The 17713-nt window shown below is 42.4% G+C and overlaps 1 protein-coding gene across 6 annotated transcripts in view; it reads right to left on the bottom strand.

The window, feature by feature from the left end:
- The window catches only part of TTC13 (tetratricopeptide repeat domain 13), an 83567-nt gene that overhangs the window by 30134 nt on the left and 35720 nt on the right, over positions 1–17713 (bottom strand). For 4 of the 6 annotated variants that reach the window (XM_049645037.1, XM_049645036.1, XM_049645041.1 and 1 more), the window contains exons 5-12: positions 17449–17514; positions 15842–15934; positions 13052–13168; positions 11884–11994; positions 6603–6685; positions 4575–4716; positions 3897–4071; positions 1708–1864 (exon numbers count right to left, since the gene is read on the bottom strand). In XM_049645037.1, the coding sequence (XP_049500994.1) occupies positions 1708–1864; positions 3897–4071; positions 4575–4716; positions 6603–6685; positions 11884–11994; positions 13052–13168; positions 15842–15934; positions 17449–17514 (944 nt within the window). The remainder of the gene's footprint in view (positions 1–1707; positions 1865–3896; positions 4072–4574; positions 4717–6602; positions 6686–11883; positions 11995–13051; positions 13169–15841; positions 15935–17448; positions 17515–17713) is intronic. The other 2 variants (XM_049645038.1, XM_049645040.1) reach the window with 1 other exon arrangement.

Below are 17713 nucleotides of genomic sequence, written 5' to 3'. Positions count from 1 at the left end.
CACTTTGAAGATAGTCTATTATCTTCTCACTGCCATTTTGATGTTGAGGGGTTTATAGTCAGTCCAATTATTGACCATAAGAAGGTGATAGGATTTTTCTGTTTAAAAAATTTTCTCCTTATGTGTTCTCCTATTACTTATGGTGTGTCTGGATATGGATTTCTTGTCATTTATGCAACTTTTTAAAAAAAAAAATCTATGGATTTATATTTCCTTAGTTCTGGGAAATTGTTAGCTATTATTTCTTCAAAAACTGCCTCTCCTCCATTCTCTTCTCCCAAGATTTCAATCAGATATATGCTAGACATTCTTACATCTTCCACATCTTCTATATCATGTTTTCTAACACCTGGACTCTCTGTGCCACAGTTTAGATTAATTCCTAATGCTCCACCTTCCAATTAAACAAGTGTTTCTCACCTATGTCTAATTTGCTGTTAAGCTTACATACTGAATTCTTCATTTCAGTATTTCCTATTCTTAAAGCTTCCAATTTATTTTTAATCTGCCTGGTCATTTTTGATAATCTCTTATTTCTTGCTCATGTTTCTGATTTCTTCATAATTTCTCTCAACAATTTCATTTGGTGTCAGAGACTGTATTCAACAATTCCAATGCTTGAAGCCCTTGAGAGTCTAAGTCTGTTGTTTGTTATTCCTGTTGATTTTGACATATGGTTTTGGTGATCTTGGTTTTTGACTCTCATTCTAATGATCTTAATCTGCGGAAATACTTGGACCCCAAATTGGCACTACTTTCTTTCCACGCAGGTTTGCATTTGCTCTTGTTGAGATCCTGTGAATATGGTCCCCCAATATGGGGCTGCTTTAGTTCCTTGAAAAAGTTTAGCAAGCCTATCTTGCTTAGACCTTAAGGCCTCCCACTGTAGTGGCTGTTACATGCCTTTACCTCCAGGACACTTTTAGCTTTTCAAATGTGCTTATCATTCACCACTCTAGTTTGAATCTGCCACCAACACCCCCCCCCCAACCCCAGCTTGTCTTTCTTTTTACAGCATGAGGGGATCGATCTTTGCAGATTTTCTTAATTTTTAAGGCACTGCTAGACTCCCAGGAATTAATTTCTGTTCTAATTGTTTTTGTAATGGGATAGCCCTTTAGCCTGAATGTTTTGCCATAATGCAAGCAGTAGTTGACCAGCAGTGTAATTTCAAACTTCTGGCTTTAAGTAATTTGTTTCAAAAGTAACATGGTGGGGCGTCTGGGTGGCTTAGCAGGTTAAGCATCTGACTTCAGCTCAGGTCATGATCTCACGGTTCGTGGGTTTGAGCCCCATGTCGGGCTCTCTGCTGACAGCTGGGAGCCTGGAGCCCGCTTCAGATTGTGTCTCCCTCTCTCTCTGCCCCTCCCCTGCTCATGCTCATGCTCATGCTCCGTCTCTCTCAAAAATAAAATTAAATTAAAAAAAAACTAACATGGTAATAATAATGCATATCAAAAACTGCCAGTAAGTACATTTGAAGTTTGAAGATTGCATAAAATTAGCAGGGAAGGCCAGGCTAGCAGGAGAGATGATATCCAAAGGTAAGTTTCAAGGTGCCGTATAAAACTAAACTATTTGCAGACATATCAAATCCAAAAATAAATACTTGAGAGACGTGGATAGAAAGCCGTTTACTGAGCAAGAGATATCATGATAAGCTTATAGTTCAGTCTTGAAAAAAGTCATTTTATTTAAAGCACTTACTTTATGTGGGGCTGTAACCCTGGCTGCTCTTCATAATCTTCTATGAGGAAAGGCAGATTTTTAGCCCAGTGGTCTTTAAAGCTTCCAGGCAGATCCACATCAATGTTATATTCCGTAAGGGGAGTATCGAGGTGTGCGTGAAGATACCGAGAATACTCTGCAGGTATGAGACGAGATCTGACACACCCACATCGGACACACACCCCCAAATATCGCTCCAGAAGTATTTCTTCTTGCTGGCTGTCATACAACTGCTCTGTGACAAACTGTTAATTCCCAGAATCCTAAAGGGTGGCTCCAAATTTTAGAAAGTTGCTATCATCACATGATACAGGGTAACTCAAGTTACCAGGGTCAAATATAAGCCAGTCAATCAGGGTCCACTTTGGCTAAATTTTAATCATCCTTCCATGGACACCATCAAAGATCTCACTTTTTAGCTGCAGAGTCTGAGAATCCGAGTTCAGTGTCGGAGGCTGGTTTTCTGTCAACTGATATAAATCAACTGACCATGTACATGATTTCATCAACTGACTGCTGCTTATCTCTACGGAAGCAGTGCAGAAAAAGACCAGGACATGGAGTGCCCCTCCTTCAATCTACAGCTCCCATGTTCTACTCACCCGAGAAACAAGAGGAAATTGTAATTTACAGTGAGGAGCTATGCTGTCCAGTAGGCAGCCCCCAGCCACCGAGCTAGTGAACACTTAAAATGTGGCCAGTGTAACCAAGAAACTGTATTTTAAATGTTAATTTAATTACTCTAAACCTAAAACCTGATATTTGAGTCAATTATTAGAAAACTTTAGTCTATTTGGAACAACTCCCATGTATGAACCTACTTTTCAACTTTAAATTTTACTTTTAAATTTAGAATTTAAAATTTAAAATTTAGACTTCAAATTAAGAATTTCCAACAAAAATTCGGGGCGCCTGGGTGGCTCAGCCAGTTAAGCATCAGACTCTTGACTTTGGCTCAGCTCATGATCTCACGGTTTCGTGAGTCCCATCCCGACGTCAAGCTCCATGCTGGCACTGAGGAGCATGCTTGGGATTCTCTCTCTCCCTCTCTCGCTGCCCCTCCCCACACTCTAAAAAACTTAAGAAAAAAAAGTTTTTGACAAAAAAAAAGGTATCTGACAAAAGAACTTCCAATAAAAATTTAACATCCAATGTAAGTATAAAGATGTAAGTATAAGATGTGTAAATATAAAATATACACATTTCAGAAACTTAGTAAAAAAAAATAATGTAAAATATCTAATGATACTAACAAATAGTGTTTTCATAATAATTACATGTTGAACTGATATTATGCATACACCGCATCAAATAAAATGTATTATAAAATGAATTCCACCTGTTTATTTTTACTTTTTTTAACGTGACTACTAAAAACTTAAAACTGCAGGGCTCATAAATTTTTACAGTTGGGCAGTAGTGGTATGAGAGGGTTTTTGATGACAAAGGAAAGAGGAAAAAGGGGAGTAAAAATCTGAGCTCTGCACGAACAACAAAAATGTTATATCGTGATGAGCACTGAAAGTATACAGAATCGTCAAATCATTGCACCGTGTGCCTAGAACAAATATAACACTGTATGTTAAGTATGCTTCAATAAAAAACAAATCCATTTTGGAACAAAACAAAAAAACAACAAAGCAAAAATATAGTTTTATATGGCAGAGAAAAGGTGAGATTCTGCCTAATCAAAAGATGACACAAAGATTTGCTTTCTTCCTCATCCCAACTGAATATCTCCAAAGTAGGTGAGAATTCTGATATGAAGGAGATACGTCAAAGCTACCAAGTTTACATTTAACAACAAAAACCTCAGAAAATGTTACTTTCCTATTACTCCTATGTCTCCAGACCAGGTGTAATGAGACCCATCCCATAACCAGATGGTTGTCACATTTAGCTCAAAATAGGTTTATTTTGACTTGAGTAAAATTTTTTTAACTTTTTTAACATTAAAGAGAAAAAAAAAATCCATAGGAAGTGATAGGCAAAGTACGCGACTGGTCTCTAGAAGACAGGGGTCTTATCTAGTCCACCAAGGGATGGCCGTGTTCATGTTTCCTAGTGCCTTCGAGACTCAGCTGTCTCATACGACACAAGCGACAAGCAATATGATTTATGTGGCTCTGAGCATCCAAATTCAATGCTTCAGCAATTTTGTGACTTACCTCGGAGATATTTCACTTTCAGATACTCTGGGCTAGCCTTCTGGCCTGGAAGAGGATCATTTAGCATAACTTTAGTTTGTGCTTTTATTCCTTCGTAAAACTGTCCCATCGCAACATGGCTGAGTCCTTTCATATACTGGCACACCTCATTATAGGGTTCTAGCTGCAGACATCGCTGAGGCATGGAGGGAGAAAACGCCCCATTAGTTTCAATACAGTTGCAGATAACTCTTAAGTGCTTTATTCTTCAATCTGGAATTAGAATGGCCTTCCCTCCAGGCTAAATCCGACCAAATGCATGCTCTGTAAATCAGTCTCTAGGACACAGCAGTGGTTTTTTTTCTCTTTCTTTTTGCGGGCGTATAAACATTACCTTGCCCTTCTCTCTAGTCGTTTCACTAAATTTTGTTGCAGAATGATCCCAGGGGCGCCTGGGTGGCTCAGTCAGTCGAGTGTCTGACTCTTGATTTGGGCACACATCACGATCCATGCAGTTCGTGGCATCGAGCCCTGCATCGGGCTCTGCACCGACAGCGTGGAGCCTGCTTGGGATTCTCTCTCTCCCTCTCCCTCTCTCAAAGTCAATAAACAGTTAAAAAAAAAAGAAAAAGAAAAAGAAAAAGAAAAAAAAAAAGACTCCACGAGCTGCTACAGTGCTTCTCACTTATGGATGCTCACCTTGAAGTTCTTAAGGGCCTCCTGCAGGCTGCCGTGGTGATAGAGCATCATTCCCCGCAGCTGCAGGGTCTGTACGTGATTTTGGTTGAGCAACAGCGCCTTCTGAAAGCTCTCGGTGGCGGCTTCAAAATTGCCCAGTTCTCTAGGTATTTGACAACAGTTATGAGCACAGTGCAGAACGTTTCAGTAAACACACAGAACAAGTTAGCCTCAGAATTGCAGTCCCATATGAGAATCAGATACCTTGATAGGGATTCCCTTTTCTATTTTACCACTTTTCACTTTGACACATCACATCTCACTTACTTTTCCCAAATTTTACTCGACTGCAGGATAACCACAAAGCCCTTAAAATTCTTTGGGGAAAATGAATTTATTGCTTTCCAAAAGCAAGTGCTTATTCAAATCCTTTTCCCCAATTCATGACGAGCTCCAACCCTTAAAAAAACTATGTGTAGATTTTAGTATTTAGATAAAATCATGGTTCTCCTTTGCGGGGGGGTGGGGGTGGGGGGGGAGTATGTAGGTTACAATCATACATAGGTATATCATTCTGAATCAAATTCATAGGCTGAAAATTGTATTTTTCCTGTCACAGAAGTTACTTCCCTTAAAATCCAGTAAATCATTTTGTAATTTAAAACATCAGAAAGAAAGTATATTTTAGGATAGTAATCATTTCAGAGTAGAAATATTATTAGGCTTCTTTTACCTATCAAATTTTTTACAAATAACAAAAACACCTTAAAAACATGCCATGTGTCTATTTTTTGTAAATAATATTTTTTAAAAATATACTACCCATTTACATTTACATATCACTTTACTGGTTACTCTAGGTGCTTTCAAATCTGTTTTCAACGTATGTCCCGAACCATTCTGTGGGACAGCAAGGATAAATATCATCATTTAAATTAAAAACGAATGCAAAGACACTTTCTTCAAGTTAGTGGTAAGAGAGCTTCTCCAATGACTGCATCAGATAAATAAGCTCTTGAATTCAATCCTTCCTGGGGGAGGTGACTAACAGCTCTGACAAGGATCTCGGTTACTGTCTCTTTCCTAACTTTCACAGAACCTCGTAAGGGAGAACCCTGACGCTCAGGGAAGGTGAGGAGACACAAGTGTGGAATGGACCATCTGGAACCAGAACCGAATCTCTTGACTCCTGAATCCCGAGCCCTTCCGTCAAGCCATGCAATCTCCTTTTCAGGTCAGACTGTAAAGATTTTTGAAAGCCAAAAGTCAAAGTAGCTCTACTGGTCAGGATAACACCAGGAGTCAGGACGCCAGGGTCAAAGCACAACTTCTCACTCCTGATAGAGATGCACAGTGACTGTGTATCATAGTTGATCATATTGATGGTCATTGATATCATCCTATGCAGCATAATTTTCCATCCTTTTAATCAAGGAATCTTCAAACGAATCACAGTGATGTGGGAAATAACCTTATTTACGGTCTAGAAAAGCATCAGTGTCTATGACTCAACCAGCATATAATGCTGCTATTCAAAACAATAAATTTTGAAGGACGAACATTTTCTAGACCAATATATACAAAGTGAAGTCGTTTTAAAAGATGATATATACGTCATGATACCCTCTGACCCACGGGTCTTTCTATATTCCAGAGAAGCTCTCAACAAGCATATTAATGCCTATGTGATTTAGAAGGACAATCTCTTCTGGTTAAGAAATACAATTTCTTTTAAAATATCACTATTATGACAGGGTGCCTGGGCGGCTCAGTCAGCTGAGCGTCCAACTTCAGCTCAGGTCATGATCTTGTGGTTCGTGAGTTCGAGCCCCATGTCGGGCTTTGTACTGACAGCTCAGAGCCTGGAGCCTGCCTGCTTCAGATTCTGTGTCTCCCTCTCTTTATGCTTCTCCCCTGCTCACACCCTCTCTCTCTCAAGAATAAAGATTAAAAAAGTTTTTTTTAATAAAATATCACTATTATGTGAGGCTCTCTTGTCTCCCCACTCTACACCCTCCCTCCTACCCTGACTACTGTTCCTCTTCTTACCTATAGGCCTGTCCCAGACTTTTGTACGCATCGATAAAATCAACTTTCTGCTTCAAGGCTTCTTTGAAGGACTCAATAGCTTCCTGAAAAAAGTATGTGGGAAATTATGTCATGTGCATGACTATTAAAATTGAGTTTCACTTAAATCACTAATGGACTTAAATATATAATGTACACGGTCTTGGAGCGATTTTCCTTTTTTAATATGAGGACTTCACAAAAAGAGGTAGAGAGCCTGACAAACTGAGTCAGGAGGATTTGATTTCAACAGTAAACAAATGCTCTGCTGTGGGCAATAACAGAGCCTTGCAAGTTTCTCCCCTTTCAGAACGGGGAAACGGCTTCCCTCCATCTACTTCATCAGGTAACGATATCACCTTTGTGTCAATATCATTTCTTTAATCAACAAAGGCCTTGTGGAATAAAAGTAAGCCTACTAGCTGTATACAATTTTAAATGATCAAACTAGCAGCATTTAAACTGAACCAGTGAAAGAGACAAAAAAGCAAGCCCAAAGTGAGATTGTTCATTAAAAAAAGACAAAAGGCACCAAGGCTCCTAGATGGACTCTGTGAATGATTCTCATGATCTATAGGAAAAAGATACAGTAAAACACAACAGAGACCTTGAGGTGGGGGCGTCTGGGGGACCTAGTTTTCTGCCAGCACCACTCCGGGTCTGTGGCTGACGGAGTGAGAAGGCGGCACGGGTGTTACGCTCTAGGGAGCAGCCTGCCGGGAACGCACAGTGCACCTGGCCGCTGTGGAATCCTCTGGAAACTGTTACTACAATGCACCAGTCTGCTTCCCAGTAAACATCCTGGGCTTACACTGTATTCAGGGTGCTCTCCATTATGACTTGATTATTTACTGTGATAAAAAGTGATGAAGACATTTCACACATTTCCCAAGGAAAAGATGTGTCTTACTTAAGTTAATGGCTACAAAGGATCTCTGAAGGCTTTCAAGAGAAAGACTTTAAAACTTCTGTGTATTTCACACCTGATTAGATAATTCATAGCACAAAAACTACTAACATGTCAAATGCCTTGCACATGGTAGGCACTCAATAAATATTTAGTGATCTGGTAGGCACATAATCCTAATTCTTTTCTAAAAAAAATCATTCATTCCCTGCTTCTTGATTTTCTCTGTAGGAGGCAGCAGGGTAGGAGGGGCGGGCTTTCAAACCTTCCTCAGGTGACAACGGGGACAACAACCTACTCATTAAGGAGTCCCACTGACTGTACTGTTCAGCGGAAGGATGAGAACAGATAAATGTTAACACTTAAATGTGAAAGACTACTCTTCATTAGGCTTCTGGCCCTGGCACAGTCTAGATCCTCTGAGTTTTTTTACAACTACGTTTTCAATTCAACAAACATGTATTGAGCGCCTACTATGTGCCGGGGGCAGGGTGAGGCACAGGGGACACAAAGCCGAGCAAATCACTCTCTCTGTCCTCGAAGAACTCAGTCTAGTTAGAAAGCCAATTACTTAACCAGGTTATTAGAATATAAACTAAGAGCTACAAGAGAGATACAAGTAAGAGTCTCTGGGAATAAAGAGGAAGGAACACCTAACTGAGCCTGGGACACCGGGACAGGCTTCACCAGGAGGGCAAGTGACAACTGAGCTGGGTCTGGGAGAATGAGAAGGAGGGTGGCAGAGAAAGAGGGCATCTTGGACGGGGGGGTGGGGGTGCGCAGCGGTGGGGGAGGCAGGACGGCAAGAGTGCGGGTGCCTGGGTGGGAGTGGAGGGAAGGAAGAGACAGGGGGCCAGGCCCTGCGGCGAGCCGGGGCCAGAGGGGAAGGGCCTCTGGCGTGCTCTGCAGTGGGGGCGTCACCCTGCCAGCAATGAGGACTGGGGGCTGAGTAGGTGTGCGGCCTCACAAAACTGACTCTAGAGATGACTGCCACTGGCCACAACAGAGCAGGCGGGCGGGACAGGGGAGGGGACGAAGCCCAGTGAGGAGGTGACTGCAGGAGCCCAGGCAAGAGATAAAGAAAGCTCAAACTGAGACGGTGTCTCTGAGGACAGAAAAGAAGGGTCACACTCAGGAGATATCCTGAAAGGCAAACTAAGAATCCAGTGGCCGTGGGTAGGGGGTGGTGAGGGAGAAGGGAGGGCAGGAAGCTTAGGAGCTGAAGAGCCCGGGTGAAAGGCGAGAGCGTTAGCCAACATGAGGAAGTAGGGGGGCCGGCTGCAAGGCAGGGGTGGGAGGAGGTGATGAGTCCAGCTGGGGCGTGGGAAGTCTGGGGTGCTTGTGGACGTCTGGGGGAGATGCCCGGGCGACATCTGCTGCCCACTGCACTTACAGCACGCTGGGACGCCACAGTTCTTCAAAGTCTGATTTCTCTTCAGCTTTTAAGAGTCTTTGGTTTCGGGGTTCCTGTCTAATCACTGCACAGCTCTCTACCTCATTCTGCCAAAGAGGGGACATAGCAGAATCAAGATTTGAAGCCACTCGGAACAAAGAAACTACGTTCGAAATGAATCAGTCTCCAAGCACACGAACCGGCTCGGAGTTTGTTTGCGCAGCGCGGGCGGGCATCACCCCACCTGGGCCGCCATCTTCCTCCCTCACCAGTGGTGGGTGGCCATCACTCCGGCCTTCCTGCTTCGTTACAACGAAGACAACAGTTGCAGGGACCTCTCGAAGCGAAGGCTGATAAAAAAAACATGCGCTCGGAGTGTACCATATTTGAAATATCCTTGCGACACAAATATGAGACAAGCGTTTGCTGTGTTTTCCCCAGAGAAATCCAAAATGGCTGACAGATCTACCAAGCTGGACGGCTGCAAAATCTGTCTGGTCATATCGCCTGCAGAATTTCCCATGTATTACCTCATTAAGTAAAGAAGCAAACCACCCCCGTAATTCATTTCTGAATTGCCGCTGACCTGGGCAGACCAGCTTCAGGATATAAAGACAGCGCCAATTCATGGGTCCGTTTAACACGTTGTCTCTACAGTTAACAAGAGACCTAAAGATATCTACACTAAGTTCATTAGTTTAAGGAAGAGGTGTCACCGCTAGTTTTCCACTCTGTGTAACTGGGACACCCTCTGCCCCTTCTATGTACTTCGTGGGGATGCCGTTGGGACGAGTGAGACAATACGTCAACACTCTGACCTCCTCGGACAGCAGATCTATAAAAATGCAAAGGAAAGGTTCCCATCCATTACACACGTTCATGCTGGGTTTACGAGCACACCGAAGAGGAGAAAGCACCACGTAGTTCGGCGAGGTTGCTACTCGAGGGACAGACTTTGCATCTGGTGTTGTGACCGTGAGGTTTTTTTTAAATTTAAGGTAACTGAGAGAAGGTGAGAGGCAGATGCAAAATAAAACTGGAAACGCCCATCTGGCAGCTGCTCAAAGCACATTTTAAATAACTGCTCTCTACACCCAGGGCTGCTGGCCTGAGTCCTGGGGGGTGGGGGGAGACGGGAGGTCTGTGAGGACCACCCACCACACCCCGGCAGGAAGGACGGGAGGCAGACGAAAGAAAATCTCCCCGGTTCCCTCTGGTTTGGTAGTTTGTGGATGGGAGTTATTTTTTTAAGGTCTATGACACTTAGATGAAATTAAATGTTCACATGTAACACGATCTATAATAACTAATACCTGATTCGTGCTCATAGCTCTTAAAGTACCTTTCACACACATTGTTTTATTGAACCCCTTCAAGAGGCAGACGGCAGAATCATCTCTACATGACAGATAAGGGAAGGAGCGGCTGAAAAAGGTTTAAGCAGCTTGTCCAGTGGGACAGTTCACAGGGTTCAGAGCGGGAGCTCCAGCCACGGCCTTCCAACTCCAAACCCAACGCTCTGTCCTTGAAATTCATTCAGTCCACTAGTACTTATTGAGCACCTACTATGTGACAGGCACCGCCCATGATGCTGAGGGTTTACAACATGTGGCCTTTTTAAAGGTCAACTGTGCCTACCCCCCAAGAGTGTGGGCGTGATCCTCGGAACCACATTCCGTAATAAAATGCACGTTCTTTCTGCCAGAGCACTCTTTCCTGCCACGTGCTCCTGAGATTCGTCACAGCTTTCAAAGTTAAGGTAAAGAACAACCTTCTCTTTTGCAGGCTCTCTTGACCTGCCAGACAGCATTAAGCGTTTTTCACCTACCCAGGCTGACTCTTAGGCCAGCCTGTCTTCAAACGGACGGCTCGGGTGGGTCCTGCACCAGAGCTCTGACCCTGTGCCGGCTGTGGGCGCCAAGGAGGCCACGGTGAGAGACCAGAGCTCCCCTCCCGACTCCCAGCCAGGTCTCTGCCCCAAGATAAGGCTCTTGCACCATAGGTCCTCAACACGCCCAGAGAGTGCCAGGCCAAGGACAGGAGGCAGGGCCAGGCCAGAGGTGACACTGCCTCTCCACACATCAATCGGCTTGGACGACACCTTTTCTATTTCCTTCAACTCCATGCCCCCAACAGCAATCTCCAGGCGGCAGCAGCAATGTGCTCGTTGTAGTAATGTCTCCAGACCCACTCTTGGAGCCCCCAGGAGTCCGATCAGGTCTCCAGCTACCCGTGTCTCCCCGTGGTCCTCTGCCCCTAAGCCCCCCAGCCACTGGGTTGTCAGAATCCACATCCTAAATAGCAGATTGGGTCTCAATGACATCCTTTCCCCCAAAGCTAGATTTTACAGCTCTCTGGGCCTACAAATTAAAATCAAGATGCTCAGCATAGCACTCTAGACACTTTGCCGACCTGACAGCTCAACTCCCTTCCACTCAAATCTCCTTGCTACGCCGCAAACTGGCCGTACCTCCATGTTCTATGCCAGCACTCATGCTTTCTCTCTGCCTGAAGTAGCTGGCTGTCCCCAATCCACTCCGCCTGCAAGGCCGAGGACAACGTCCACTTGCTCTCTGGAACCTTCTCTAACCCCGCAGCTTAAGTGAATCCTTCCTATCCCTGTTTCCAAAGCGCTTTGTTTACACTACTTTTTTTCGTGTATTTACCATATGATAAATTATACGTCGGGGGGGTGGGGGGGAGAGGGGAACTTGGTGAACTGTATCCTTCCTAAGCATAAAGTGCAAAGAATTCTTTCTCCCTATTTATCCTTTTCCCGTCTGCACCAGACAGTAGGAGCTCAATAAATACACTGACTCAAACTCCTTCCTAAAATAAACCAATTAGGTGGACACGTGAGATGCCATTTGCAAACAGGCCAAGTGGAATCCCATTAAAGTCTTCCCACCCTCGAGAGAAAAGCAGAATCATTATATGGTGCACATATTGTGTAATACTTTCACCTTCAAAAGTCCTCTGTGAAAGAAAGTTAGACCTTTGTATAGCATAGCTATAGGCTGGTTTTTGTTCAGCTCTAGGGACTGCTGAAAATCTTCGTGGGCGGTCGCATAGTCCTACAGAAAGGAGAGCAAGGGAAAAAAAGAGAGTAGCATTCATTAGATATTTAGACATTTCCTACTTTTGATTGGTAGAGGGAAAAAAAAATCCCATTTCATTCTATGCCCTCTTCGGCTTTAAAGGGAACATTTCATGACCATAAATATCAGCTGAATGCTTATCCTATTCATTGAAACAGTGGGTTTTCTTAAGAAAGTGATGGGGAAAATCCTGCAAAGGTTTAATTTAAATACGCTGTCTCAACTACAAAAAGATTATTTATGGTCTCTCTGCCCCTGCCCCTCCCCTGCTCATGCTCTGTCTCTCTCTCTCTCTCTCTCAAAAATAAATAAACATTAAAAAAAAGATTATTTATAAAAACAGTATTAAAGTCATAATCTGTCAGAGAAACTTAACAAATTATTTTCTGGTCCTAGCATGTTACTACACTGAACACTTCTAAAATGATCGTGCCATAGGTCAACCTTAACGTGTGTTATGCTGAGATTGTTTTCATACCCATTTTCTCTTGCAATAGAAAATTGTTCCTGAAGTTACGTAAACCCACGCAAATAATGGCGGCAATCAGAGATACCACCATGATGATAAAAGATAATCTTGCCAGATCTGGGTCACTGCCACCGGCAAGCTACGGTCTGAGAAGCCACGTTGGTTCCAGTTATGGCTCTTGCTCCCCGAGGAAATTCCAACTGTGCCTTTCAGTTTCACAATCACGTCGGTAACATGTGCACCTGTTTCCCTGTGCTGACATGTGCAAAAAAGGCTGAAGTACAGTCAATGAACCAAATCTCTTCATTTTCTCTTTCTTTTTCCCCGAGTCTAGAATTAGTCACTGCTGACAGTTCAAACAAGACAATGTACTCTTGGTACTTAACGTTTCTCCGCTGGGTTCAATTTCAGCTAAAGAAAGGGCTTTTATGACTGTCTTGTGTCACAAGCATATTATTATGCAGCCCCGAACCCACATCTATCAAAGAGCAGCTTTCTGAAGTGAACAGAAAAGCGAAGTCTCTATTATCACAAAAGAAACATTTCAAGGCAAAAATAACTCACCTCTGATATGAAGTACAGGGTCCCCCGGTGTCTGTACAGCCGTGCTGAGGGCTGCAGCTGAATAGCTTTGGTGAGATCATTCACCGCTTCATTAATTCGTCCCAGAGGGGACAGAATCTATAAACCCAAACATGTCATTAGCGGAGAAATCTTCCAGTGACAAACCCCCAAACTGCCAACGTTCTTGACTTTTCAATTCCACCTCACCACACCCCACTCACAAGATTACTTTCCCGGCAGCAAGAATCCTTGACCCCACATACTATGCAGTGACGTTCAAAGTCAACAGGCCGAGGGGCTGCCGATCTTTGTCCCGCAGACGGGGAGGCTGACGAACTAGAACTACAGCAATGGCTTTGTCACGGTTTCGTGGTCTGGGTCACAACAGATGTCGCTTTTCTTGAAATGTGACCCTTTTTTTCTCAACCTATCCTTATCTTTCAAAACAAAATTTAGCATTTCAAAGTTCATCTGAAGGATGACTTTGAGCCATTAAGAGCAGAGAAACTGACAGACACAGATTAGAGTCCTTCATGGTCTTTAGCTATGACCTCTGTGGCACTAAGGGCTGACTGACAATCTAAGACTCCAGGTGTTTTGGGAGTCCCTTTGTGTTAGCTCTCAGCTCATCGGTCAAGATCTGCACGGCGGAAGAACAAAGGTCCGCAGGCTTGTTTGGGAAACCCTGGTGATGCAGCAGTCAGCTGTGTGCAGGTGACAATGACAACACAGAAGACAGGTGAGAATGCAAAACTACACCAAGAGGACGTGAGAAAATCCAAAATGGGTTATCAGGACTCATGCAATCAAGCTCAAGCATTTCATCCTGAGCAAATGTCCTGAAATTCGGGTTAATTTTGCTCTTAGAATATAGGTCATTTCCATCAGGTTCTACTACGTGGTTTCCTACTCTGTAGGAACCGAAAACCAGCAAAAGAGAGAGGATTCTGGCAGGCACATCACCAGTGGCAAGAATGGAAGCTCAGAAACAGGAAAGAAAGAAATTACGGAATATACACCTGAGAATTCAAAAAGCCTAGCAGTCTGGGGTTAGATTTTGGGAGAAAGAACATCCCTACCTAGTTCATAACCCCTATGTATGTAACTGAATCACCACACCTCAGCACAATAATCAACATTCATAATAATGACCTAAGTAACTAAAAAAAGGTTGAATGATGTTCATTAAACACAGACTATCGCAGCAAGGATGAAAGAGAAAGATTTCTCATCAAATAATTTCAGACGTATGTAAACGGTAAGCTGTAATTTAGCTAGAAAAACCACTTTGTAGAGATATCGTTCCCAATGATGCCAGGAAAGAGGAATATCACTATATATATTGAAGATCATTGAAAATTACTTTTTGGATTACCAATATCACTTTTGGGTACATGACTAGCTTTTGAGTAGATATGAGAAGCTTTTTGAGTAGCTTTTGAGAAACTTCTGAAGCTGCTGAACAAGTCTTCTTTCTATGCACACTTAATGAATTCATGCTTTACCGTAACATTTTAACATGACATCAGAGTAATGGAGGGAAAGAGCATCAGCACCCCTCCCCAGAGCAGATATCACCAAATCTCACCCTAAATACCAACAAGGCTCTCGTGCAGTAACGAACAAATTACAGTCCCTTAACCCTTACGGTTACAATCCAAAATAGACAAGAGATAAGGAATTATATCATTAACTGAGAAAGAATTTTATTCAGAAACCCAAATTCCCAATAAGACATAAAATTCACTTTGTGAGACTGAACTATAACTTTAGACACTGTAATTTTGAGAATACAAACATCGCAAATACAGTTGTTAAATTACTAACACATTTAGTGTTTTCTTTACTTCTAAGTTTTCTCCCCCATAAGAGGAAACAAGTCATTTTTCCTTTAGTTCAACTATGAAATCCCATTATGTCAGATGACTAAAAGTTAAGTTTTAGCCAGTGTGAACATATTAACAAATTCTAAAGCATTTGATATGGTTAAATGAGCGGTAAAATGAAATCTGGGTAGTTTATAATTATATTATGCAAATGGTAAGAGGAACACGTTTTATTAAAAGGAATGCCTCACCACACGCTCCTTTTTCTGATCTGAATACCCTTTTTCCACCTTGTCCCCCAAGATGTGGGCTCTGATTGGCTCTAGCATCATCTGTTCAGTGAGGCCTCGGCAGACACACCCCCACCCTGCCCCTGCCAGCCTCCCCCAAGCTCTGACACACCACGTCTCTCTGTTCCCGAAGAAGCATTTCCTCTTCCCGTCTCCCATCACAAATACTACCTGGTATTTTCACCAAGTTATTTCTGTCTCCACTTCAAGTCCTAAGTTCCTTCAAGGTCTGGTTTTGGTCACCCTTACCTGCTCTATGTCTCTATGTAGGTAAGTACATCTCCCAAGAATTGTACATAAGCGTATACACACACACACACACACGCACGCACGCACTTGTAATGGTTATAAATTTCATTCTGACCAAACTGTCATACTGTTTGACTAAAGTATGTCATAGATAGAGTAAACATGAACACTGACAGTAATAGTACATGTTATAACCACATATTTTAATACTAAATATTACTATTAAATGTTAAATCAGGAGTATCTCTCAGTCAGTCCATAATTTTCTAGTAATTTCAACCACGTTTAAAGGCATAAAGTACCTATGGAGGAAAATGCAATAGATAAGGGAGCTTTAAAATGTATAAGTCATAAAATAATAGGAAAAAAAATCTGAGATTCAACTAATCCAATAACGACAGAGGGAAAAAGAAAACCGCACTCACTTCTGCTCGCTGTTCAAATACCTCTGGACGATCTGGTTCCAAGGTAATTACTCGGCTCAATTCGAACAGAGCAAGTTCAGCATTCTTAATGTCCTTGAAAAGGCATTAGCTTAGTATGAGATACACTGTTACTCAAAATCAGGTTCAATAGTTTTTCTGAAAAAACTAAAAATTTAGTAAAGATATAACTACTTACTTAGAAGTAAATATGAACTTAGCTTCTAGATAAAGAGCTGCTGGTTTAAATTCAGTTATGATTATTTAACTCACTCAAGTCTACCTACCCATCAGTAGCCCATTAGACCTGGCTACATATCACAAGTTCCACTGATGGTAGGTTATTTTCTAAATTGAACCTATTTAAACACTGAATCAATGAATTTCAATGGATGAGTATGTGGATGGATAGCAGCATGCAAAATGATGCTGACCAGTGACAACATGGGGGTACAAAGGGACCGAGTCAGTGTCCGTCAAAACCCCTAAGCCTCCATACCTACGCCTTAGGAAGTCCAGGTAAGTTGTCTTTAAAATTTGCATGTTATTTTTATATTAGAAATATGAGCATGTCACTTTTACATTAAAAATGCATTAAAGATACAAGGAAATTTCATGTCGAGATATAAAATTAAAAGAGAGGAGAATTGGGAAGAAGCTCATCGCTGACAACTTCTGTCATTTATTGATGCTCTGAATGTAACACTGCTTCCTTCCTAAACACCTCTGTCATTCCCAGATCTGAGTTCGTTCTCAGTCCTCTATGTCTCAGAAGTATACAAATATTATATAAAATTTCACCAATAGGCCAGCACCTGATTCGTACAATTTTTTAAATTGGCAAAGACAAAAGTGATGCTTCTCCTTCAATCATCATTAATTTGAGTATTTCTAATATACAATAGGACAACAGAATAGTTTGTGTATAATATTCTAACTGAAAATACAAAGATCTGAATCTTAAACTATTTCCTTATTTACCATATAGTCTCAGGAAAATCTTCATGTTTAAACCATGGTGCCTTTGTTGCGTAAGATATGTCTATTATAACCCCCCTTCTGCATTCCCCAGAGAAATAAGGGGAAGAAGGTGAAAACGATATACTTATCTGGGGGAGAGTATAATACATGATAACAAATAAAAATAATCTTTATCAAAAAAAAAAAACAAACAAACCCTTTTGGTCTTTTATCCAACCTTTAAAAATTGTGAAAGAAACTCAGATTCTAAGTCCTCCTGCACGATGCATCCCTAGACTCCACTTCTACCAATGAATATTTCTTGGGAATTCAGTTAAGGTCTCATACTTTCCTTGCTCTATGTCCAGCTCATCATGAAGTACAATTTAGGCTGGCAAGGCTGTCCTTTTAGAGCACATGGCAAGACGGACCCCCAGGAGCCGTGGGTAGAGATCCCCAGTCCCCCGCTCCCACCTTCCTGGCCATGTGATGTTGAGTACATTCTCTAAAGCCACGTTCTCAGGCGGGAACTGGCGTGCCCCCACTATGTGTCCGTCGGCACTCAATCAACAGGGAGCGGTTCTGTCGGAACCCTGGTCCAGGTCAGGTCATGTTAGGCACTATGGCAAGAGGAGCTATTCCATACTCACATGTAATCCCTTCTTTCCATAGGCTATCCCTCGGCCATAAATTGCACTAACCAGATCAGGCTCCTCCTAGTCAGACCAAAACAGAAACACGTCAAAAACTATAAACAAAACAAAACAAAACAAATCAGTTTCTGCGTAAAGCGCGTGAACGCCGCAAGCAACAAGCTCTAGTTTATGCTACTGCCACACATACGTCCACACGCGGTCCCCAACCAGAAGAGTCAGTGTGCTTGGGGCTCATTTGAATGAGACACGTGATGAAGGT

This window comes from Panthera uncia, chromosome D2 (assembly GCF_023721935.1).
Source record: "Panthera uncia isolate 11264 chromosome D2, Puncia_PCG_1.0, whole genome shotgun sequence".
Lineage (NCBI taxonomy): Eukaryota > Metazoa > Chordata > Mammalia > Carnivora > Felidae > Panthera > Panthera uncia.
Note: the sequence above shows the minus strand (reverse complement) of the source record. Positions and strands in the feature narration are given on the sequence as shown.